This window comes from Peromyscus californicus, unplaced genomic scaffold (assembly GCF_007827085.1).
Source record: "Peromyscus californicus insignis strain IS unplaced genomic scaffold, ASM782708v3 Scaffold_8__1_contigs__length_139910024, whole genome shotgun sequence".
In the NCBI taxonomy this organism is placed as follows: Eukaryota; Metazoa; Chordata; class Mammalia; order Rodentia; family Cricetidae; genus Peromyscus; species Peromyscus californicus.
In genome coordinates this window covers 43,848,384-43,875,141 of record NW_026294606.1, presented here as the reverse complement: position 1 = coordinate 43,875,141, position 26,758 = coordinate 43,848,384, and the positions used below count along the sequence as shown (strand labels likewise).

The 26,758-nt window shown below is 41.0% G+C and overlaps 1 protein-coding gene and 1 pseudogene across 2 annotated transcripts in view; one reads left to right on the top strand and one right to left on the bottom strand.

The window, feature by feature from the left end:
- The window catches only part of Amph (amphiphysin), a 212,972-nt gene that overhangs the window by 119,549 nt on the left and 66,665 nt on the right, over positions 1-26,758 (top strand). For both annotated transcript variants that reach the window (XM_052729190.1, XM_052729191.1), the window contains exons 3-5: positions 6,395-6,449; positions 14,237-14,331; positions 18,666-18,761. In XM_052729190.1, the coding sequence (XP_052585150.1) occupies positions 6,395-6,449; positions 14,237-14,331; positions 18,666-18,761 (246 nt within the window). The remainder of the gene's footprint in view (positions 1-6,394; positions 6,450-14,236; positions 14,332-18,665; positions 18,762-26,758) is intronic.
- Positions 1,637-4,616, bottom strand: LOC128103655 (40S ribosomal protein S7-like; annotated as a pseudogene).

Sequence of the window (26,758 nt, the reverse complement as noted above, 5' to 3'; positions counted from 1 at the left end):
CTTCCAAATTCATATCTCTCCTCTAATTATTACTGTTACCTGTATAAGCATGTGTGAATGTATATGTATGCTAACACTGAGCCATTTTAACATTGCTCATGTATATGTGCACAGGGATGAGCACTTGGGATATGACAACCTATGTGGGAGCATGTCCCTGAAGGAAACTGATTCTCCCTCTCTCAGCAGCCATGGCCACATGTAGGGCATGATTTTTTTAAATTTAGTTTTGTTTTATGTGCATGGATGTTTTGCCTGTATGAATGTCTATGTATCACTTGTGTGCCTGGTGCCTGCAGAGGCCAGAAGAGGGACCAGATCTCCTGGAACTGCACTTACAGAGAGTTGTGAACTGCCATGTGGGTGCTGGGAACTGAACCTGGGTCCTCTGGAAGAGTAGCTAGTATTCTTAACCACTGAGCCATCTCTACACCCTCTAGACTATAGTTCTTTATGATATGTAGATGTATTCAACCGTCTTATTAAATAAGAAACACAGAGCCGATTCAGAGAAGAAAGCCAAGAGGTCAGAGCTAAGAGCCTCACCCTTCCTGCTTCAGCGATCCTCTTCAGCCAAGAGAGCTCTCTGAAGGGGCCTACTTCCAGTGTGTATGTCTTTATATAGTCTTTCAGTTCTGCCTTCTCATTGGTTGTAAAACCAACCACATGACTGCCTCGACACTGTCTGTTGTACAGTCCTCCAGGTCTTCTATGGTATTGAGATTAAAGGTGTGTGTCTCCAGTGCTGGCTGTATCCTTGACCACACAGAGATCTACCTAGCTCTGTCTACCAAGTGCTGGGATTAAAGGTGTGCGCCACCACCGACACGCTCTTGCTATGGCTCTAATAGCTCTGACCCCCGGGCAACTTTATTTGTTAACATACAATTAAAATCACATTTCAGTACAAGTAAAATACCACCACAATGGCTTGTTGCCATATAATGCTCAACATGATATGAGACCAATGTATCAGAGATGCACCACCTCTTTTACCTTTGAAATACTGTCTTACAATTTAGCAGCACTCAAACTTGTCCTAGCTCCCTGTGGGTGCTTGTATATTCAGTAGCCTAGAGTATTTGATCACACGTGGATTCATATATCATTTCTCATTAACTTCCTAATAGTCACAGTACTGATTAAAGCCTCATTAAGTCTCAATTCCTTGATTATGTAATTTCATTTAAGTCTAAAAAAGGATAAGCACATTTTATTAACATTGCTTTTATGATTGAGTTAACTTTCCTGAACTCTTATAAATCTTAGCCAATTCTAATTTTGATGTATGACTTTTAACCAAAAGAGAAATGTCAGCAAAGGGCAAAAATAATAAGTTTAATGATGAGAATTCATGTAGGCCTATCCTCATGGATGAGATGGTAGGGTTTAATTTTCTAAAATCACGTTGTGAAGTTCTGTCTTCTCAGGCTCAAGTTTCATGTATCTGTTATTACTGTGGGTTTCATACAAAGGCCTTTCTCTAAGTGTCGGTTCACAGCTTCTTAATTAGAGAGGTGGCTTAATGGAAACTATTTTCTATATGTGCAATATAAATATATGTAATATATTACATATATACATGTTATATATTACATATATATTACTATGAATGACATTTTATTTAGTCATTTCTTCACAACTGAAATTCTGGGAATTCAAAATTAACACACTTGCTAATGAGCTTCTTGTACATGCCACAAACTGTTTTGACCTTGTGCTCCACAGTGTTTCAGGCACTCTGTCTAAATGAGCCTTTAGAGCCAGCTGCCCTCCAGTTTCACTCAGATACTCCCACCCACAATTTTGCTTGCACAAACCAAGTCCTCAAGGATGGCGTCAAGCACTGCAGTCCAGGGGATGCTTCAGGGGGCTTTGGTTTCCTTTTTGCAAGGCTTTCTTGAGCTGACTTAGGCAGAATCCTCCTCTGAATGATGAAGACCACATGCTTCCCAATTAACTTTTTTTTACCAATTCACACACTAGCTATACTTGAACTTTCTGGAATGATTTCTGCTGAAGAACTTGTACAAACATTATAATAACTTTTCTAACCACCACAAACTTCATTTTCCTCAGCCAATGTAAGGTTGAGTTCTCACAGCTGCACTTTGAGATCTAAGTTCATCTTTATCTTGCACAGGGCCTGAGAGATACCCAGCTCATGCTCATCTAGCTTCTTGCTCTTGGACTTCACAATCTTGGTTTTCCAGCGGAACACGGCCTTGTTCTTATGGAGTATCTGCTTAGAAAGAGGTGTTTTTGTAGCGAAAGTTACCTGAAAAGATAAATCAGTTATTACATTTGCCATATTTACTGAGAGAATTCAACAGTTAGTATTTTTAAATAGATATTAAAGCCCTGTCACCTTAAGGTAATTTTCAGACCTGCATACCCTTATTAATAACATCTGTTGGGTCTAGTTTTCTTAGGTCAGTAAGGGATAAATGATTCACATCCCCTGACCAGAGTATCATGCAAAAGGTGGTATATAAAAATAGTTCCCAAAATGATCTAGGACTAACTGGCACCCTAAGGAATCATTAATTCTTTAAATTTTTGTTCGTAATCTTATCAACTTAATACCTAAATCATGTCTTCTTTTTCTGAAAAGAAATAATTTAAATAAAAATCAGCTAGTAAAATTGTTCTTTATTGACTCTTGCAGTCCGAGGTATAAGTATTTACTATAGTTAATCCTTCATCTACTTTTAATTCTTCAATGTTACTTTTCAAACGCTATTTATTATACCTTAATGGAGACCTGGTTCTGAAGTCAAAGACCTAGAAGTCTGACAAAGGTCATGGCAGCTCCTATCATCCTCTTACTTCATAGAAAGCCTGCCTGTCACTACAAGAGTATAGAATGACATTTAATTCAGTGGCATTTTTTCCTTGCTTGTTAGGTACTTCCTGGACGGTGGCAGCTGTCCAAGGTTCTGAAGACGCTTGTGAATGGAGTTGTTTTGAAGCCTTGATTGTTTGGGTACCACTCACTCACACTATGCTGCACTCCCTGACAGATATGCAAATAATTAATGAACTTTTGTTATTCTGGGCCAACATGGTGAAAAGCAACTTGAAACACATTGAATTAAGCGTGAAATGTGACTTCCTTGTACTAACAAAGATATTTGAAATAGTCATTGCTGATGTGTTGACTGCAGTGTTTCTCTGTTAATTTGATTTCTAACTTAAATCTGACCCTTAGTGGGTGTGTTGATGATATCTGCACACAGGAAAAAGGATCAGACATAGATTCTCAAACCTGTGCAGAGGTCTTTTAATCCATATGTATTTTGTGTGTGCCTGCTAATTATTGAAACCACCATGATGAAACCTTTGCATGTTGTCTAGGAGATTTTCTATTTTCTGAGAAGTAGGCAACTTGAGAGGGTGCCTTCTTCTCCCCTGTTCTGAAAGAGTGTGAAACTCCATGGGGAGAATGAGTGAGAGAACTTAAATATGGAAGAAAAAGGGGTGTAACTCCCTTAGACTGTGTGTGTGGGAAAGTGCAATGGGGGTGGGAGGTGGGGGGTGGTGGTGGTGGTGCAGCTGATCTTGAGGAATATCAGGCAGTTCCTGACAAACTAAAAAAGATTCAATTAAAAAAATACAAACAACAAAATTTCTGACCAACATTGGAGCTATGTTGCAATACTAACATGTTTGGCAGAACAAGGAACTTTGTAGGTGGCAGATCTTTCTTGGGTCTTGTCCAAAGAAGAGCATTCCCAAGAAAGTCAGATGACTTAATTGTAATAGATTTCTTTGCTCTACTGTTGCCATGAGCCCTAAAGAGACTGTGAAAAAAATCTTAATACCATTGGGTGGAGTATTACATTAAAAAAAATAGTCGAGAAAAGTATGGGCATGTAGTACCACAGATGTGAGGATTTAAATGTAGTTTCTACATACAGGGAATAAATACAAAATTCATAGTTGAGTTATTGAAATGGCAGTTCTCAGAGGAATTTAGAATGGCTTCAGATTCTGAGCAGTGTGATAAGAGTTTTTCAACTTAAATCAAAGAGAACTTGTGTTGAGATCTGGGCTCTGTGGAGAAGCTGGCGGGTGCGGGGGGACAGGGGGGCAGGCATTGGAGAAAGTGAAGGAATCATTAGAAATGAATGGAGAAAACAAACACCAGAAAAACAGGGTCATTGGAAACAAACCAAGGAAAGCATTTTCCAGAAGAGCAGCATGTCAGTGCTGCAAAGGTGTCACTGTGTTAAAGGAGAACAGTAGACAGACAAGGGGAATGGGGAAGGACAGCCATCAGCTGGACCATTACAGAATAGGACAGGATCACAGGAGAGGGCCTATGGCTCTATGCTTTTCCATTTAGAAGCCGCTAACAGCCAGGGCTTAGAAACATTAAATAATTCTGCTAGACCACACACCTACAGGTATCTTGACATATATTATAGATGAATGTAAAATGAGGATGGATATATATGGATGAAGAATCTATTAATTATAATTATCTATGGTTCACCTACAGTAACGATGTAGGGAAATTTCAACATGCAGAAGAACCTACTGCATAGCATGCGGTAGATGAAGAATTTTTCTGCAAAGCCTTTTATCCGGCAGAATTTTAGATGGAGCTCCATGTGGTTGTTACTGAAAGATTTACATGACCTTATGGGGAAAATTAAACATGTTAATAACTGAGAAAGAAGAAAGTAATTTAAATTAGTCTCGATTTTCTGCTTAAATTAAACTCATCTATTTAAGCTAGTGTTATACAGCCTGAACTTTTCCTCACTGTTACATTAAAAACAAATCTCTTCTGAGAATCTCATTTCATTAAAAAATAACATTATTGTTTCCTGTTGGGAAGATGAATCCAGTGTATGGAGAGGAACATGAATAATTTAAATTTTTTTCTTGTTTTGAAAGAAAAGGCAGTGGCTTAATTGTGGACTCATCTGACATACTGTTTCATGAATGTTTGGGAGATGAGTGCTCTTTCCTGCTACTCTTTTGCTATTTCCAGATACTCTGAACAATCCTGGTGACTTATGGCTGCCATTCTTACAGTGGGCTCTGCATGCTGTTTGCTTGAGATGCTGAGGGTAAAGCATCTTTCTGGTGTGAAATGAGGCTGCCCTCATCTCTGTGATCCTGGGCTGTTCCAAAGAGGAACCACAAACAGCAGAGCTAGCATCTGAAAGCCTGAGACATCTGTGAGGTTCTGGCCTAATGGCTGTGTGTGCCATTCTTCCATATGTGCCCTACAGAAGCCACTGATGCAGCCCAGATTCTCCACTTCCCTGCTTTGAGAAGTGTGACACTGAGGAACCCAAATCATCCTAAACTGCACCTTTTAGGACTTTCAGCTTCAGACTGCTTTGGGTTCAAATCAGTCCAGGAAAATCAAATGTCTCAATTCAGATTTGATTCCCTCTAAATCTCCTAATCTGTGGTATGAAGCCTGATTTCTCTCTCAGCACATCCCATCTCTTTCCATTGTTCAAGTTTCTATTATCTTCTAACCATCCGCTTTGTCCTTAACATTTCCAGTTTGTTTTCTTTTCTGAATGTTACTGCAAATTCCAATAATGCTTATCCGCTCAGAAACTCCATTGGATCTTTTGTTGTATTTTTGCCTTCGCTACTGGTCAGCATTCTCAGTGTTCACCGACTCATTTAATTGGGCAGTTTGGCCTACATTCCACTGAGGTCACACTATCTCCATGGCTTTCTGCAGAAATGGTTCTTACATTTGGAAATGCAAAAATGAGCTGTATTGTATGTTTCTGTCACCCTGGGACCCAGGACAAACATGCAGCCTCCATCTGGAACACTGTGGGACACAAGGCAAAGGAAAGACAGGTCAAGGCTGTATGATGACTTCCAGTTTAGTAGTGCACGGCACTTCCTCTCACATTCCTATAGCCAATTCTGATATTATTAAAGCTGGAAGTACTGCTCTTATTAAAAGCATTATGATAGATCAACAATAATAAAATATCCCAAATCTATATTTTGCATCAGCACTTGCCTCTTCACAGGACACTAGACTGACTTACCACAGCCAGCTACTATTCTGAACAGAAGTGACAAAAGTTATATTGCTATTCCCAGGTGTCAAAATTAAAAGAAGCAGAGAGTGTATAGTAGTCTTCTACTGGTGATTCTTAAGTACATAGGGGTCTGTCTGCTGGGCCCTATTTTTTACTCTTAGCAAAATCTTTTTTAACTCTGAATAACACCTGTATAAATATTGAGGCTAATGGGCATATCATCTTGTTCAGAGTGTGCTTACACACATATATTTTTTCAGTAACAAGTTCTGGCAATGATAACTGAATCTTATCACTTCTTTATATTTGCATGCAAAATATAGACAAGATGTTTAGCATCTCTGTACTTGTGTGTTTTTCAGGCAGAGGGTACCAGACTTCAGCGAGAACTCCGAGGATATTTAGCAGCAATCAAAGGTAATGTGTATGTGTGTTGTTTACTGCCTGTTTCTAAGCACAGGTTGTTCTTGGAATTTGTAAGAGACAGGAGTGAGTGCTAATGGGAGCACCACTTGGCTTTCTGGCAAGCAGCATACTCGAACACAGGTGTTTCATTCCACCCACTTCCAATTTCCCTTGAAATGATAATCAGAATACACAAGGACAAATATACATCTGCCCTTCTGCCGCAAACTAAAAATAAATGCCACCCACATGCCAGGGGTTTCTAGGAAGGCTTGTTAGACAGAGTGAATGGGAGACTTCACTGAAGCAGAGCTGCAGCTGGTTTCCCTTCTGGGGGAGTGAGGTCCCAAGGTATAATACTCATAGACTCGCTTAAGCCCTCTCACTATAAGGAGCAAGGAGCTGCAGGAGAAGCAGGTGGGGTGGGTAACCAGGGAACACATGCCTGTGACTTGCAAAGAAAAAGGAAAGAAAAACCCAACTGTTTACAAAGTCTTGCCAGTATACAATATAGGGAACAGAGAGGGTTTTGCACTGGTTTCTGACCATTGTCACGAAATCTGGGAGGCTAGTGGGAGAGGGAAGAGAGAAATGGATGGTGAGGTGTGTGTGCAGCCAGGCTGCTATCCATTCATCACCAGGCCCTTTTCTCTGAGTCAGAGCCAAGAGTACCCACAGATTTGATACTCCATAGAGCAGACCTCAGGATGAGTGGAGAGAGGATGAAGGATCTTACAAGCAGTCTTGGGAAAACTCTCCATACACTGAGAAAAACATGGAAGGCCAAGTTTCACTTCATTACTTCCCAATTCAGATAAAGATTTAAACATGCATGTGTAAAAGTTTTAGTATTAGACTAAACTTCACCATTTTGGGTGAATAGTGTCTTTATATGATACCCCAAAAGATATAAACCAAGAACAAGAGATTTTACCATGTAAACATGTATTTAAAATTATCATAATTTTGACAATTTATTCAATGCACTTGAACTAAGATATAAAGCACTTAGTAAGTAAACTAAATGGAGAATAGTTTATGTTTAAAAATGAACAAAATGTTGGAAGAGAAAATTAGCTAGAGAAGAATTAAACAGGGGAAGCTGAGGCAGGAAGATCATAAGTTCAAATCTGCCCTGAGCAACTTAGTGAAACTGTGTCAAAATAAACATGTAAAGGGGGTTAAGAACAGGTGACATAGTTTGATGGTGGAACCCTCACTTGCTTAGCTAAGGTGAAACCCTAGCTTCAGTCCCCAGCACTGCCAAACCAAAAGAAATAAAGAACTTCTGAGATTTGTGACATGAGAAATGCTTATTCTCTGGACTCACCAAGGAATGGTTTAGAAAATGACACAGGAGATGCCATCCCTGCACCTCTGGATAGTCAAGGTCTCAAGAAGTTTTTCTGATAAGATCACTTTCCTGGGAAGCAATTTGGCAGAGGCCTTTAAATGAGTGTTCTTTGAGTTTTTCCACATATACCTTTTGACACAGCATTTCACTTCTAGGAAAGTGTTCTCACGATTCAGAGTGAGTGTGTAAAACTGATTATAAAGCTATTGATAAATAATGAAGTACTGAGAATGTTAATCATGAAAAGCTAATTATAATGATAATGATCAACAGCAGTTATTTTTACACTGAAACGTGTGGAAGCTTTACACTTGCCAGGCACACACTTTCGATCTTCATGAAAACTTTGTGAGGCAGATAATTCTGTTTGTATTTTAAAAAGATTTTCTTCATTTACTATTTTTAATTATGTGTTTGCCTGCACATCTGTGTGGGGATGTATGCATGAATGTGGGTGCTCCAGGAGACCAGAGGCATCACAGGCTTTTGGAACTGGGGTTATATACTGATGGTTGTAAACCACCCAAAGTGGGTGCTGGGTCCCAGCAACCAAACTTGGGACCTCTGCACAGTAGTATGTGTTCTTAGCTACCGAGCCATCTACCCAGTCCTGTGTGTATTTTGTCAATGGCATAAATGAAACACCTGAGTTTACCTAGTCCCAGGACCATGCTTTGTAGACCACCTACATGGTACCCTGTCTGGTTTTATGTTCTCTAAACCTTTGGTTTTATCTGCTTTCTGACAGGGCTATTGAACTTCATGATTACCGCTGAGCATCAGTTTCACTGATTTTTAGCTCATCTATGCAAAACTTGATGGAGTTGGTTCTCTCCTTTTACCATGTGGGTTCCAGGGATCAACCCAAGGCCACTAGGTTGGTGGCAAGAGTCTTTCCCCGATGACTCGTGTCTCTGACCCTCCTACTCTTACTTCTTCGAGAGCACTTTCTGCACTCTGTGCTCTGCACCTTAGGCATCTTACTTGTTTATAGTCTTCCAACAGATATTTGATAAATACCATTAACTCTATTTTACATTTTCCAACATGTAATGCCAGGAGTTTAGTCCTGCAGCTTCATAAAGCTCATCAATAACCGCTTCGAAATTAACTTCAAGTACTGTTTGCAACAATTCAATCAGAAAATATAAGTTTCTCTAGATATTTATTATCATGATCAACTTAAGGTATGAACACAGAAAGTCATGTTATTCCAAAATTGGAGCTTTTCTCCATGTGAACTCACATTTTGGTGTGGATATATCTGTTGAATGAATAAACTTTCCTTCTATATCAGTGGTTCTCATGCTTCCTCATGCTACAACCTTTTAATACAGTTCCTCATGTTGTGGTGACTCCCAACCATAAAGCTTTTTTCATCACTACTTTATAGCTGTAATTTTGCTACTGTTATGACTCTTAATGTAAATATCTGTGTTTTCTAATGGTCTTAGGCGACCCCCGTGAAAGAATCTTTTGACCCTAAAGGGGTCATAAACCATATGTTGAGAACCACTGTTCTATATAGTTGTGTAAGTTGGTCTCTTTTACCCCATTAGTATAGAGGGCACTGCAGGAAAAGACTGTCGTAATTCTTTTCTTTAATATGGCCTAGGAAGGGAGCGCCCTTAAGTGAGGCATTAGTTCCAGTGAGAAACTGAGTGGTGCAGGAAAGCAGCACCTGCCTGCTGCTTCTGGTGACCACATCTCTCTGAAGGAGAAGGGATAAGATGAGCATGCTCCTCCTTGGTTTCTGCTGATTGGTTGGTATTAGCTAGTTATATTCCACTAAGAGTGTTCTGTGTTGAAATTACTTTGGCCAAAGAAGGTTAGGATAAATGTTTATGTAGATGCCTAGTGAGCTTCTCAGAGTGCTTCTTGGAGCTGCCTATGGTACTGTGTTTTGCAGAGCTGCTGTGGGGTAAGCAGTGTACCCCAGACGGCTTTTCTTCTCAGTGTCATGAAGAATAAGTCATGTTCCTTGGAATACGTTTTGGGTTGGGAAACACACTTAAACACAAGGAGTATGCATGCATTAAATAGATCATAATTGGCATTGTGAAGACATTTCACTATGTGTTGAAGTTCCACATTGTGGAACACTTCACTAGAGGCCAATTTCTGTTTTCACAGAATACATTGGATAATTGATAGTACTGCAATGCACATAAGATCATAGCAGCAACACAAAGGAACGGGATTCAGCCCCAGGGGATCCTGGGAGCTGCAGCAATTTTAGGAGAAGCATTGAGCCACTGGCTGCATTCACAGGCACTGTCTCAAAACTAGAGCCCTGACTCTGACTCATATAATCTTTCTGCCTCTCTCCTGTGATATTCATCGAACCTTAGGTATAGAAGTTGTGTTGTAGATATGCCAATTGGAGTTTGTTTCACTGTGGCTATTTATTCTCTGCAGTTTGACCATCTGTGGAGCTCTGTCTACTACCTAAAATTAGCTTCTTTGATGAGGGATAAAAGTTACACTTCATTGTGGTTGTAAGGCTAAGTCTTTAGAGTATAGTTAGAAACTATACTGATTTAGAAAATTGGCAATAGTAGGTAATCTATCCTCTAGAGTTCATTACTCCTCCAACCAGCAGTAATTTGCTAGGTTTATAGTACCAAGCATGAACTCCCTCCAGTTGAACAGCCTTGAGTCCGACTAGATAGCAGCTGGTAACCCCTCAGATGAAAGTGCCACTATCGTACCCTTGGGACAGTCTTCTCATGCTTATCATTGCTGTGGTTTGTAGGCTTTCCATTTGGAGAGACTAGTGGTTTCTTTTTTGCCTTGACAGCTTGCATGGCATTTCTAATGCTATGAGAGCTAATCCTCCGGGAGGAGGCTTCCAGGTTAGTTCCAGCTCTATTCCTCCAAGTCTCATGTCTGATAGGTGTGGTGTGTCTTCAGAAATAGGATTTTACCTTCAAGTTCTGGGAGGCAACGAGGATCATGGCAGCAACCTACATTGTTTTGAGAGTCTTGAGTACCCCTGACCAACAATAAGAAAGGAGTTTCTTTGCCTGGAATTAGGGTTTCTATTAGGTGATCTGTGGCTCTTTCAGGGAGCACTGTCACCCCACATAGTGTGACTCCATTGACAATATTTTACAGGCTTGTTGGAGTGGTTGGCTGTATTATTTTTAACTAAAATATATACCCTGAGGCTATGCAAGCAAAGAGTACTCACTGGAGTGCAATCTCTACTGCTAGTCTTTTTTTTGGGGGGGGGGGCGGGGTGAGACAGTGTTTATCCGTGTAGTTTTGGTGTCTGTCCTGGATCTCACTGTGTAGACTAGGCTGGCCTCAAATTCACAGAGATCCGCCTGGCTCTGCCTCCTGAGTGATGAGATTAAACGCGTGTGCTCTACCTCTAGTCTTAGAGGATAAAGACAAGGTCATGAAGTTGTCATCAAATGGAAATCTATCTTATTAAATACCTTGGAGAAAGTGCAAAATTTTGAATAGAGACTCCTATCCCATAGGAACTGAATATTCTCCCTATATGTGGTGGTCTGTAGTTGCTAGAAAAACTTGTCCATTACAAATCTTATAAAATATCATGTGTTAGATATTAATTGCCAGTAGTAGCTTTCAGCATGAACTCTGCTCTGAGGTTAACAAATTACATGTAAAGAAACTAGATTTTAGCTGTTTGTTCTTTTCTTGTGTTATATTTTGCCATCAGAGTGAGTTCTTTGGTTTAGTTTAGTTTTTGTGCTATTGGGTAATTTATAACGAATAGAAACTGAATGGCTCATCTGGAGTCGGATAAGTTCAAGATCAAAATTCCACTTCTGGAAAGTTTCTCTGCCACACCACACCACTGCAGAAGTATTTCCTGGGCAAGGGAGAGAGAAATGACAAGCTCATTCTTTAGAAGTCCCCACCCTCTTGACAATGAGCCTACTTGTTCAATAGCAGCATCAATCCTTTCTTGAGCACAGAACCTCCTGACAATTCCTGCTTAAAGCCCCCACCTCCCAACAGTGCTGTACTGGGGACTAAATTTCTAAAACAAAAACTTTGGGAGATGAATTCAAATGGAAAAACCCTCAGCTGTTAAAATCTCTGAAAGTCTTTGTGCCCCTCAAAAGGAAGGCTCGCCCTTGTTTACTTGGGTCTCAGTCTATTGTTGAGGAATATTTGTTTAACTATTCAAAGATGTGTTGCATTTGTTTAATTATATAAAGATGTGTTGCTGTTTTACCTTGTCTAAGGCACTTGATTGATCTAATAAAAAGCTGAATGGAGGGAGGAAGTATAGGCAGAACTTCTGGGCAGGGAGAGTAAGAAAGAGGAGGGATTTAGGCTCCAGAAAAAAAAAAAAAGAAAAGGAGAGGACAGGGAGATGCCAGGGACCAGCCAGTCAGACACAGAGGAAGCAGGAAGTAGACCATACAGAACAAAAGAAAGGTAAAAGGCCCCAAGGCAAAATGTAGATGAATAGAAACAGGTTAAATTAAGTTAAAAGAGCTAGTGGGACAAGTCTAAACTAAGGCTGCACATTCATAATAATGTCTATGTGTTGTCTTTATTTGGGAAGCTGGTTGGTGGCCCAAAGAAAATTGCAACTACAGTCCACCTGCTTCCTATGGAGTCAACTTCTTGGAACCCATTTTTACATTAAAATGGCATCTTCCAAATTCCCTGTGTATACGCACACTAATGGACAGTCACTTCGGTCTAATAGAAACATTACTGTAACATTGTGCTTTTAGCATCGATGAGTAAAACCTTACAAAACTTTGTTTTGTTTGAGGTCAGTTTCATTTTACACCACAAAGGTCATTTGGCTGGCAATGCCATCCCCAGCTTATCCAGAACCTGTTTCCATAGCTATTTATAATTTTCTTCAGACTCAAAGACTTAAAGAAAATCCCAGAAGCCTTTGTCATTTGGAATATAGAAGCACAACAACCAGTAACCAGTGTTTGTCATGAAATGGAGGAGCGTGTTTCTTGTGCAAGATTGTGTGTATCTGGGTTGGGGTGAATATGACATATGATGTAGTTGTCACCTCTTTGGTGACCTTATCATGGTTGAATATGTCTTCACTTGCTTGAATGTGGGGGTGGGCACAGGTTCTATGTCACCTCTGCCTTGTCTATGCTTGTATGACTGTGGTTCACCTGGTTCCACAGAGGATTCAGTCCTCACTGACTCTCCCTGCCTCCAGTCCAAATGTTCACACAAGTCTCTTCAGCCACATGGGCTTCGCACCTCATTGTCAAGGACATCTTCAGCCACGCTCAGTAGTGCACTCTTCTTTATAGGCTTTCTCACCTCATATGGCTTGAGGCACACACAACCTCAAGGGTGTGAGGACCATTACCTATGTATTATTGCCAGGGAGATAGAGAAAACATAGGCTTACATGTCAAATTGTGTGCTGGCTTTCACACACTTTTCTGGGATACACACTGTCATCTCAGACCTCTTTTATTTTATCCTTTTATACTTCTTGGTGAACCCAGAACTGATTACCATCTGTCCAGCAATCATGTGGCTATTTTCAATTTTCAAATGGTTTCAATTTTTGCTTCACTGCATTAAGTTTTCCCTGCTTTCCTTTGTTAACTCCTTAGTGACAAAAGCTTAGATACCAACTTGGCCAGGCGGGTTCTTCCAGCAATTGTTTGCCTATTATTCTGGTCATTCATGAGCCACCTCCATGTGAACCCAATATTTGCACCATATCCTCCATGCTTTGCTGGGTCTGACCATGTCAGGAGGAAGTAAGGGGGTGGTGACTGCAAAGCCCTGGAGATGCTCTATACCCTCACTGCTCATAGACACTCCACATTGTTACTATTATTAATAAGGGTATGTTTGTAACCTACTGATATGTAAAGAAAATTTAAACCCATAGGCTCATGAAGTCAAAGCTTTCTGAAAGGTTTTATTCAAAACTAAATTCATAGTTTTGAGAGATATTGAGAAAACACATTTTTACTTGTCTTTTTAAACCTAAGTACCACTTGAATTGTAACCACTTTCAAGAATTTTACTGTTTAAATCAAGTAACCACTTTCAACTGATACATATTAAAGTCCTATTTATAATGTTTCTACTTGCTTTGAAAGTATTTTTTGTATAGTGACTCAGGCTTAAATTTGCTTTTAGAATTTTGCAGCTTTGTCTATTATTTCAGTGTTCTAGATCTTTGTTGTTAGACTCCCTTTAATAAGTGACTAGAGCACGTTGTTGTTACAGTTCTTAGAATATGACAGTGTTGACTTCCTCTGAGACCCAGTGTTTTGCTAACATGGTGTAAGTAACTGAAAAGGTGTCCTGTGAGAAAGACTACGAGAATCAGAGACTCTCAAGCACAGAGGAGGTGTGCCTTCACCATTGTTTCTGTGTCACTTATCAAAGTGGGGGAGAAGAGAGCAGTGCCTTCCCCATTCCGTGTAACAGGAAGTGTTTCTCTCCAATACAGGCATGCAGGAGGCCTCAATGAAGCTCACCGAGTCACTTCATGAAGTCTACGAGCCAGATTGGTATGGACGGGAAGATGTGAAGATGGTTGGTGAGGTAAGAGCTGGGTGGCAGCTCACAGGAGTCCTAGAGTGGCTTCCAGAAGGCTTCCACTGCTCATCCCACCTCCCTTCCCCATTTCAGGGCATTAATCACAAAGCAAGACTAGATACTCAGGAAGCAGCCTGGAGTTCTACTGCCTAAGTCATCTCCCACTTGTAGTGTGAGGGGAAGTTGATTCCAAAAACAATTCCAAAACCTTTGAGAAGGTTTGGGTCAAAGATTGCTTTTCTTCAAACTAACAACTGATGTTTTGGGGGGAGCCTTTTTATAGGTGTGGTTTTTATGCAGTAGTTCACCCTTTCATTCCTGTCTCCCTTTTAATCAACCCTCTTGGTATGCAGAAGCAAAAGCTCAGAAGACTGCCCATCCTCCATAGCACAGTTAGTCCCATTCACTAAATCAACTGAACATCATGGCATCTTTGGACTTAGAAATACCCTCATACCTGAAGACTATAGCTCGGGGTTGCCTGGCCTGCAGGAAGTGAGCAAGTGGGTGTTACTACTCTGTGGAAAGTGGAGTGGAACACACAGCCAGAATGGCTGTGTGACCTCAGGTAGTTCCTTTGTCTTCATGGGATTCATTCCCATGTACAAGATGGGAATAATAATTGTACTAACTGAAAACACATTTAAAGTCTTTGTGTTCAGGAACCCTAGTCAGTGTTCAGAGCATGTTGTGGTTACTGATGTTGTGGTCACTGATGTTGTGGTCATTGATGTTGTGGTCACTGATGTTGTGGTCACTGAAGACAGACTACTGTCTTCCACACAAGTTCTCTGTTGAAACGAAGAGCAATTGTTTGTCATATTGTGAGTCAATACAGTTCCTCTCAGAACAGGAGATCTGAGTGAGACAACACAGCCAAAGCCCAGGGGACAGGAAATTCTACGCGCTGCACATCTTTACAGCCATGGGAAAGGGGCTCACAGAGAGGCTCCACCTGCTGCCCAAGTGCTGACACCCTGATGTTGGCCTTTGTGATCTCATTAGAGCTGAAACAAGAGTGCATCTATCCATGAGAAATGCTGTTGTTGGACAATACTCCATCTACTCAAATCTTTCAGGATGTGAATTTGGCAAAATTGTTCCTACACACCATTTTCTAATGCAATTATCAAGTGTTTTCATCATCATACATTTTTCAGTATAAAAACACCATATTTCAACAGCATGTTGTTAAATGCTTATCTCACTTTGTATATTTCTGACTAATAATATATTCCCAAAACTCATCATGAACAGGGGAAATTCAAAGAATAATGGAAAATTGTATTTTTTTTTAACTGTTTGGTCTAATGGCTCAGGCTTCTAGCTTTTTTTTTTTTCATTTTTCTTTCTTAAGAAATTTTCTATTCATTCCACATAGTATCCACAGATACCCCTCCTCCCTCCACCCACCCCCCAGCCCTTTTTCCCAAGCTACCCCGTATCCCCACATCTCCCAAAGAGAGATCTCCCATGGGGAGTCAGCAGAGGCCAGCACACTGAGCCTAGGCAGGTCCAAGCCCCTTCCCACTGCACCAAGGCTGTGCAAGGTGTCACACCACAGGCACCGGGTTCCAGAAGCCTGCTCATAGACCAGGGACAGATCTTGATCCCCCTGCCTGGGTGCCCCCCAAACAGTTCGAGCCAAACAACCGTCTTCCGTATCCAGAGGGCCTAGTCCAGTCTCATGGGGACTTCACAGCCACCAGCCCACAGTTCATGGGCATCCACTAGTGTGACCGGTCATCTCTGCACGTCCTCCCATCATGATCTCCACGTCCCTCGCCTGCAGTATCTCTCCTCTCTCTCATCAATTGGATTCCCAGAGCTCAGCCTGGTGCCTGGCTGTGGATCTCTGCATCTGCCTCCATCAGTCACTGGACAAAGGCTCTATGATGACAATTAGGTTATTTGCTAGGCTGATCACCAGAGTAGACTGGTCCGGGCACCCTCTGGACCACTGCCAGCAGACCAAGGTGGGGTCAACCTTGTGGATTCCTGAGAGCCTCCCCAGCACCCTGCCTCTTCCTATTCCCATGATGTCCTCATCTGTCATGGTATCTTCCTCCCTGCCCTCCCACTGTCCCTATTCCAGCTTGACCCTCCTATTTCCCTGTGTTCTCATCCCCCACTCCTCGCCCTCTGCCAACCCCCACACCCAGTCCACTCATGCTACTATGTTCATATCAGCATTATTCATAATAGCAAGAACCTGGAAACAATCTAGATGCCCCTCAACTGAAGAATAGATAAAGAAAATATGGCACATATACACAAAGGAATACTACTCAGCAGTAAAAAAAAACAATGATGTCATGAAATTTGCAGGCAAATGGATGGATCTAGAAAATATCATCTTGAGTGAGGTAACCCAGACTCAGAAGGACAAACACTCATAAGTGGATACTAAATGTGAGGGAAGGAATGGCCAGACTGCAACCCACAACTCCAGAGAGGCTAGCTAACAGGGAAAGACCCTAGGAGGAACACATGGATGATCCTGTGAAGAAGTGGATGAGAAAAGTGTATTCTTGTTCTTCAAACATTACATGATTCCATTTTTTCTGTGGCAATGCCAGTATTGACACTGATTCTTTAATGAAATGGCTGTAATACTGCAGGGGTCCCTGTGGATTCCAGGATATTTGGACCCTCAGTTCCATGTGCAAACATCATCCTTTGGATAAGAAAGCAATTGATCATTACATGTTCAGAGTCTCTACTCACCACCAAAGATGAGCCCTTTTCCCTTTTCAATCAGTGGATTTAAATCACTTTATTTGCATAAGATTCTTCAGTTGGGCATTATAATAACTAGGATTAGTTTTTGATGTGCTAAAAAAGGAAACAAAATGCAAATCAAGCTTCATTTGTTTGTTTTGGAAATGATCTCATGTAGCCTAAACTGGATTCAAACTTACTGTGTAGCTGAGGCTAGCCTTGATCTTCTCATCTCTATTTCCCAAGTTCAGGGATTATAGGTGTGAAGCATTATATCCATCTTTAAATTTGTTTTTTAACAAGATCAAGAATTACCACTCATTGATGGTGAGGGAAATGTACCCTCCTCCGCTACCCCTGCCACCTGTGGTGGACCTGCCCCCTTACCAGCTGCAGCACTCAGGAAAGTGGGTCCTGTGCCTTGCCTGGGCAACACAGAAGAGCTGACCCTGATGGTCCAGGTGTGTGAGAGCCAACCTTGAGGGTGTGAAAGCAGAACTGTCCCTGTCCCTTGCTTATTGCTGCAAGGTGTGAACAAGCCAGGGCAATGCTGGTGCTGAGGACAGGGGAGATCTGGTAGACTGCCCAACCCTGCAACTACCCAGGCTCAGAACCAGGGTTATGTTGGTCCACCCCAACATCCACCCCTTCTGTGATTTGAGGGTGCATGTGAAGGGGCTAGTCTGGTCCTGTAGACTTAAAGCTGCAGGATCTCCATGACACAGGACAACAGCAGGATATCCAAGAGGAGTCCCAGTTAGGGCCCTGCATTGATAGTGTAGCAGACACTAGAAATATCGGACCAGACCAGTGACACTTTGCAATGAACACTTGGAAGTGAAGATGTCTGGGCAAAAGGGTTTAGCGCATGACTCACCGTGTCACACTGCAGCTTCCATGATGAGATTTTTTTTCTTTTTTCTTTTTTTCTCTTAAATTTTATTTTATTTGGGGACCGGTGTTGCAAGGGCAGAGGGCAGATACAAAGGGACAAGAAAATGAATAGGATTGAGATTCATGATGTGAAAGACACAAAGAATAAATAAAAAGAAAGTTTAAAGAAAAAAAGATTTACTACTCACATAAATTTGGAAGTGACAGCCCAGACATGACATGTTAGGTTGACAAATACCAGACATCTTTTTCTTTCTTTCCTTCTTTCTTTTTTTCTTTCCAATCCACTGGAAACCTCATAACTGGTAAAAGTATCCCAGTATGACAGATTTTTCATTCTATAAATGAGGTTTCAGCCATGTTTTGTTGTTTGTTTCTGTCTGGATTAGCTCTAGTTTGATCAATGCTGCAGATAAATTCGCTGTCTCACAGGAGTTCTTCTCAATCTTTTAGCTCCACTGTCCGTCCACTGGGACCTGGGAACCTGTTAAAGCATCCCCACTCTTTAGTAATTCAGAATCAGATACGGATTTTAAACAAACCATGCTCTTAGCTTGTGTTGTTAACTACAACAGACTGCCTTAACATTGGCATCCTAATTAGCTCATACTGTGTCTTCTCATATCTCAGGAAGTATTGCTTCCCAAGTTTTATGGTTTTAGATATTTTAGAAGTTTAGTGAAATGTGTCTGAGATTACTGAGTCACAGTCTATTTTTCTTTTAGAAATGTGATGTGCTGTGGGAAGATTTCCATCAAAAACTAGTAGATGGGTCCTTGCTGACACTGGACACCTACCTGGGCCAATTTCCTGACATAAAGGTATTTCACTCTCTGTGTGTGAAGGAAATAATTGAATGGTCTCATGTAGTTCTTGAAACCAGGGCAACAGAGGAGAATTAAAAGTTCTCAAACTGAAATGAAAGACATTTGTAACTTTTCATTTATTCAAGCATAGGTTTTTATCTATTCCTATTATCATGAAATAAAATCCAGCTATAGAAATCAAAGTGTCTCTCTTAGTGAATGCTTCAATGTTTCTTTCTTTGCTAAAGTTTTTTCAAGCCTGTAGATACTTTAGATCAGAAGCCAAACGTACAAAAAATCCAATGATATTCAAACTTTGTGGGGTGATTTTCATTAGAATAAATGGTAACAGAGAATGGAGAAACCTAATTAACTGTAAATGTGAAGAGAAATCTGATATCTCACTATTTACTGTTAATTTTACATGTGGTGACAGTGTAACTGGGCATTTTTTTTCTGTGTTTTAGGTGTATTTGCCTTAGGATGTCCAACAGACAAGCAGCATTAGCCCTTTTGCTTCTGTGCTCAAGATGGAGTCAGAGCACATTGACTTTCTAGTAGTGTGAGGAGGCTATGAACCAGTACCTGTGGGCCTCTGGAGCATTTCCTTGCACAAATCCACCGTGACCCAACCTTCTCTATAGTTGTGAACAAATATCAGGAAACTGCCTGTAAGAAATGCACTGGCCTTGTCTGCACAGTGAAGTGAAACAGCTTCACTAAAACAGAATGCAGGTCGAGAACTAGCTTTTCTGCTCCCACAGGGTGTGAATAAGAACTGGCTAAAATGTAAAGAACAGTTGCGGCTTCCTGGAGCACTGGGCAAGAACTTAATTGGATCTCTCCAATCATATTCTTCTGGGTGGTTATGTGTCAAGTAAACAAATCTGGATGATAGATTCCCATTGTTAACATAATCACCAGTGATTTCTTCCCTGTGTTTTCATTTGCTTTGAGTTTTGGTGCTGATGTCTGCACATTAGACATAGTCACCTGTCAGCAGACATTGGAGTCTAGAAGGCAGCTACTAGAATTTACTGGTTCTTATGTTTCAGAATAAGGGATTTGATGAGGGACACAGAATGTTTATTGAGAAATATAGCACCTCCAGGCAAGGCAGTGACCAGAGATCTGGGAAAGGTTAGAAGCTCAATGGTGTTGCTTTCAGGCATGCTGGGAACTATACTATACACACTAATGGATCTGCTTTATTTCATGTCGTCCTTAGTTCTGGAGAGTTTCTTATCCCCACTCTGTCTTTGATTTCTGATGTGCTCATGTAGATGGTCTCCTCTTGGCCAGACCCTCATAGTCATCCCGGTCAGATTTTGAGAAACCTGTCAGTCTTTCTGTAGTACATCCCACTTCCTGTTCTTTTAAAAATAAACATTATTAAAAACCCTTGCAAATAAATAAAAATACCACATACCCAAATTAGCCAGACCCAAAGTTTATACAACTTCATGTACTTATGTACATAAAAACTGGCATTTGAAATGGAATGAAATGGAAGCTGTGAAGCTCCACATTAGATTTCACACTTTCAATACTGAATACGTTTTATGCACATATCTGATAAGTATTTTGAATTCCCAGTAATAGGTTTGTCCACTGATGCAATAAGCCAAATCAAGCTGAATTAATAAGACCAGATCACTCCTGGATGATCTCCGGGAAAGGAAGGAAAAGAAATCCCATGGCAGGTCTATGGACTGGAGCTTAAATACCCTGTAGGCATTGTCTTGAGCAGCTCTGGGGGAGGAGCCATGGATTGGTGGGCTTTCTGAAAGGGACAGGGTTTGGAGAGGGAGAAGGGGGGCTGAGGTGGAGCTTCCAATGGAACAATATCCACCACCCAGTCCATCTGCTCTTTGAAATCTCCAATTATCTAGAGAGAGCTGGGTCCCATCAGTGCTGAGACCAAAGCCAGTTCCATAGGCAGTCTCTGTGAAAGTGGGACCATTGCACACTTGTTGAACATTTTCCTTCTGAAGGAGAAGGAGTCTGGACTTTTAAGAAGCTTTGTTTGCATTGAACTCAGAGAAACAGCAATGGTGTCCAATTCTGTTCAAGATTCAAGTGTCATCCAAGATCGACCTGGCTCCTCAGTGTGTTGAGTAGTTAGTATCCCAATACTTTTTCAAGACAAGACCAGTCTAGGAATACCACGCAAAAGTCCATTGTCATATAGGAGCTCTGAGAGTCTCTACTCAGGTAAGAGTTGGGGTTGAAGGCAAGGCAGCCACACACCCTGGGCTGTGCCAGGCAGTGGAACTACTCCAAGTGGCCACACACTTGTTGAGTATCTTTCAACCAAGGCTTTTCTTTGCACTTGCTGCTTAGGTAAAAGCCTTTCAACTAATTTCTGTTTTCCAGCAGAGAATTGATTTGTAGTTTGAATCAGGGTATCCAGGGAAGAAACAGAAACCAGCTTTTATTCCTTCATCTTCTGATATTACCTCTATTGCCTGATCATTTAATCTCCATAAAATCAGGATCTGAAAGTTAGAAGAGGATAAAAAAAACAGTATTCTCCTACCTGAAAACTTAAATCAGCTTGCGGCTTCTCTGGTTCTGTTGCGTTATTGTAGTGTGACTTAACTAAGGAAGGCTGGGTAGACAACTGTAAGGCACTTGACTTTCAGAAGGAAAATATCGAGTTCAATATTACCCAGAGGCAGTTATTTTATTGCCTATGTTTCCTAAAAGTATATAATTACAAAGCAAACATGCACAGAATTACAGGGTTGAAACAAAATCAGAATCGATTATACTGGCTGCTCATTTCCTTATTTGAAGTCAACATGATATAACACCCGGTGGAACTGTTACCTAAGGAGCCTCTTTCTTGAGGCTCATCATTGATTCACACCCAAGTGTGATCCTCCAGTTGCAGCACATCTAGGGCTTGGGAATAGTAGGATTAAGAGCTTCTTCATACTACGCTGAAGGCAAATGCATGTTAAGGTTTACATGTGTCTTGTAAAGAGGCTGAGTCAGTCTCTTCTCCCTTTAATGCATGTTAAGGTATACATGTGTCATGTAAAGAGGCTGAATCAGTCTCTTCTCCCTTTAGTCTTAACTCTCAAGATACATTGACACAATTATCAGCCAAGGCAGAGGCACAGAAAACTGTGCAGCATGACAAATAGTCAAGGGAATATCGTGGATATCTCAGGAAAGAGATAATTTGGAGTGGGGACAATAGGTATATTTAATTTTTTTTTCTGTGTGTGAAAACGGATTTAAATTTTACATATACTCAATGAGTGCAACTTAGGAAGTAGGAGCAGACTCCCTAAGGTCATAAAATGAGGGTTGGTGAATACGTAATGAAGGGGTTATTGATGGAAAGGAGCACTGTGAGTAAGATTAACTAAGTGGAAAGGTTCAAAAGCACAGAACAAAACTGATTTCCTTGACTCCCATTGAAATCAACAGGCCGTATGCATTTAAAACCTCAGGCAAATTCTCAAACATTTATTGGAGCCTATCACAGAGAACTGTGAAATACCATTCATGAGGATGATGTTTGACATTTGAGCTGTGACTGGCAGGGCACTCTGTGTTATGGTTCCCATTGTGCAGCGCTGACATCTAAAACTCAACATTATAATAAAAACCCACATGTCACCAACCCAGGCAGGCTTACAGCTGTGAACAATTATTATAAAATGTAGTTTAGATTCTAAGTTGGCAGTCATGCATGAGCGACTAAGTGTATATTGACTTCAGTGTGCCAAAATGAATTCCAAATTGGGGTTGTTAGAGAATTTTTAAAAGTGTAACAAACTTTTTTCTAAACTACAGAAATTTAGGGCAGTGAGGAATTTTGAGAAATTTTAATTAAATTTATTATTGCTTAACATTTATTACTATTAAATTGACTTATTTAATTAAGTTTACTATTGGGTACTTAATTAGAATTGTGTTGTATGAAAAAGTTAATCTGAGGTAACTCTGTTCTTATGAAGCTTTCTTTAATTAATTAATGTATTTATTGCTTCAAACTCCCAAAATGTCATACAGGAAAGGAAATAAGATTGATTTGTTGGCCGGGCGTGGTGGCGCACGCCTTTAATCCCAGCACTCGGGAGGCAGAGCCAGGCGGATCTCTGTGAGTTCGAGGCCAGCCTGGTCTCCAAAGCGAGTTCCAGGAAAGGCGCAAAGCTACACAGAGAATCCCTGTCTCGAAAAACCAAAAAAAAAAAAGATTGATTTGTTGTTCCAGCACAAAACTGCACGTGTCGGATGAGTGACAGATCTTAAAATATTCACTTCCATCCTAGTAAGCTACCCTCTGTGAGAGCCTTGTCGGTTCCACAGGGAAATGTCTCACAAGATTTACTTCACTTATTTTTTTTGAACAAAACCAAATTACCAGTGGACTCTTCCACCTCATTCCAAAGCATGGTAGTAACTGCATTTCAGCTCTTTTCAAAGACCAATTCAATCTTCAATAGCTCAATATTTGCTATTTGGAAGATATTAAAGATGTCCCTAGGGCAGAGGCACATCTGTGTGGAAGAGCTCTGGGGATGCTGAATGATACACAAGCTTCTGCCCCTAAGAAGGAAACAGCCAGGTGCTTGTTAAAAACGGTGAGCTTTGTCACCTTTCTGGCCCAAGAGGTCCATTGGTCCTGTTGAAGGGATTCGCTCTACCATGCCTGGGCTAGCTCAGTGACTATCTTAAAGCCACTCTGGATGTGTCCTGAAGCATTTCATTGCCATTTGGAAGTAGTAAAAACAGAAAAATATCATTGGAATGAAAATTAAGATCCGAAGCTGCTCAGTTTGAATGACCTTCTGAACCTGCCTGTCACCAGTGTCGGCAGGCTGTGGAGAAGTTGTGCTGAGTGGCAGGAATAATTAGTGGAGTCTGTGGAGTCATTGGAAGAAGCATTAGCAGAGCCCCAAGAACAGGGTAGGGTTGACAGGAAGGCAGGCAGGAGAGAGCTCAGAAGGTGCAAATTGGAAGAAGAAGGCAGTCTTCGGCAGCTGCTCACCTTGCGCTCACACGCCTGAGAGTCAGCTGCCTGTTTGAGTGCTGCTTCTCTTGCCTCGTCTACTCCTGGTGTCGGATGGTGGAGTGGATTTCTGATTTAATTCCTGTTAGATTCAGACATGGTGAATAGTTCTAGGCAAGTTACAGGTTAATCTCATGCAACTCCAAATTCTCTATTAGTGAAATGGAAATAACCCTTACCATATCTGTACTGATTCTTTAGTGGTTACTGTATTATGTAAAACCATAAATATATTACTAATATCGTTTCCCCTCTTGTTAGTATATCCAATTTCAAAGGCTTTCTGATGTCTTCCCATAAGATGGTGTTTATTTTTAGACCAGCTGGGCATAGACAGTTGCAGAGACATGGAATGCACGACTGCCAAATCTTCTCTCAGGCTGATTAAGTCGGAATCTAGTCTGGATCTCAGCATCCCATGTATTTTACCCTACAGGCCTTTTGGTTCCACCTCTTTAACTAAACATTTTAGTGACTATTGCACATTTATAAATATACATTTTCAACTGTCCTACTTAACTCCACACAGTTTATACTACTTAGCACATCATCTTCAAGGCTCATGATGTACTCCAGTCCTCTCCATTTGTGCTAGGATTTACTGGTATTCCCTCTGCATGTGTCGTAAGCTCCATAAGACATTGCTTCTGCTTTGCTGCTGTTATTGTTGGCTTAAATGGGTAGTGATGCTTTCATACAATTCAAAATGAAGGCAGTTGTATATATTTGCCTTGATGTTTGCCCTTTATATGACTCACTGCATCATGCAGTTCCATTTATGATGTTAAAAGTATTATGTTGGGTATATATGCTATTATATTATGAATTCCCTATTTTTGTTTGTCTGAAATTGATTTTCCTCCACCTTCATTTCTGGAAGTTGTTTTTACTGGGTATAGTCTGACTTGAGAGATTTATTTTTCATAACTTATTTTTAAGTACTTTACATCTAGTCTATTATTTTGTGACTTGTATGGTTTCTAAAGTTAAGTTTGCTGTAGTTTTTACAGTTATATTATACTTTCACTGTTTTTAAATTACACTTTATCTTAGCATACAAAATAATGAGTTCCATCCTCTCATTTTCATACATATACATTATTGTGTTTTGTTCATGTTCAGTTACTTTTCTCTGCCTATGTTTTTCATTATTATTGATTTTAAATAGTCTGACCATGACCGGCCTGAGTGTCCACAGGTCAGTATTTTCCCCTTCTAGGTTTCTCAGATCTGTGCTTCTGTTACTGAGCACTTAGGTTCATAAACCTGATGCCCAGTTTCCCTGTGTTTTAAAACAAGTGAAGGAGCTGAAACTGACAAAAGAAAATGGATTCATGTACAGTTTGGCCATCCCTGTAAATAGGAGACAGGCTTCGGTCTTTTCTGAGGTGGTGGTAAAAACCTTGTGACACAAAACCCAGGAAGTATATATAAGCTCATTGAACTGTGGGGAAAGATGCTGGAACTGTGTGAAATCTCTTCCTAAAGCCATTTCCTCCTGCGGCTGGTGCTAGGGCTTTAGCTCTCCCTCCTCATGCATGGGATGTGGGGGAAATTTTCATCCTTTGGAGTCCATTGTCTCAATAGTTTGACAACTGAGGGAGAGGGGCACAGACTCTGTCTTAGGGTATCACTTTCCCTGCCAGAGCTTCAGCAGAGAATTCTGTCTCTCAGTCTCTGTGTCTGTGTGTGTGTCTGTGTGTGTGTGTGTGTGTGTGTGTGTGTGTGTGTGTGTGTGTGTGTGTGTGTCTTCCTCTCCCTCTCTCTCACACTCTGCCCCCAACTCAATCTTGAAAGAAATACCTAGGTGGAATACAAATAAGAGCTAAAATTAGGGCTGGGTGGTGGTGCATGCCTTTAATCCCAGCACTCAGAAGGCAGAGGCAGAGGCAGGAAGATCTCTGATTTCAAGGCCAGCCCAGTCTACAGAGCGAGTTCTAGGACAGTCAGGGGTACACAGAGAAACCTTTTCTGGGAAAATCAAAGCAAATAAACAAACAAAAAAGCTAAAGTTAGAGGATATTCAGCTAATGTGAGGTTAATGTAAATTTACATCTTGAAGCTCAGTTTTAGTTGTCCCTGTTGCTGGACTGTGACTTTTCCTGGATGATCTGATTTCATGATGGAGAAGTGACAGGCAGGACATAGCACTGCCTATGTTTAACTAATGAGAGGCCTGGGAAGAAAGGTCTCAGACTAGAGTTTATTGCTGCATCTCAGGTGGACACAACACCTGCTGTTTTGCTCTTGCTGGGAACTCATTTCTCCAGGTCATTTATGTTTTTTCTCTCAAGTTTTGGGGTGGATGCTTTTCTGCATCTTTCTCTCTTGTAAGTTCACCTTTATGTAAAGCCTTCTGTGGTTCCTTTTAAATGCACAGACTTCCTAACTGAAAGAAGTGAGATTGTCTGCTCCCCTTCCGTAAGAGAATATCAACAGAGGAGATTGTATTTGTCAGAATTCTATAGAGAAACAGAACAGAGAGAACAAATATATGTTAATGGAGCATTGGTTAGATTGCTGTACATGACATGCTTTGGGTTTTCTACCAACTGCTGTCTTCATACTGGAGAGGCTAAGATAACACAGATCTGGATGCCTGGGCAGTCCTAGTCTGTCACAGAAGGCCTGGGAAATTCCTAGGGAGCCACTGGTCCCCAGTCCATGTCCCAAGGCCAAAGAAGCTGGGTTCTGATGTTAGCAATGAATGGCAGCAGTGATTGCAGCAACAGGGTACATTAACTAGTCAGAAAGTAAACAGGGTAGATGAAGGTGCCAACACAATGTGAAGGTAAGCAGGCAAAGAACAAAACTTTTCTCCTTGTACCTCCTGTTAATATTCTGACAGGCCCCTTGAAATCCTGCCACTTGGCACCTCCCTGAGTCCTGACATAAAAGCCTCATTTTAAGGATTTAAAACCCCTCCGCTTCCTCTCTCTCTCTCTTCCACCCTTCCCTTCCTCCCCGCCATAAGGTGCGCACA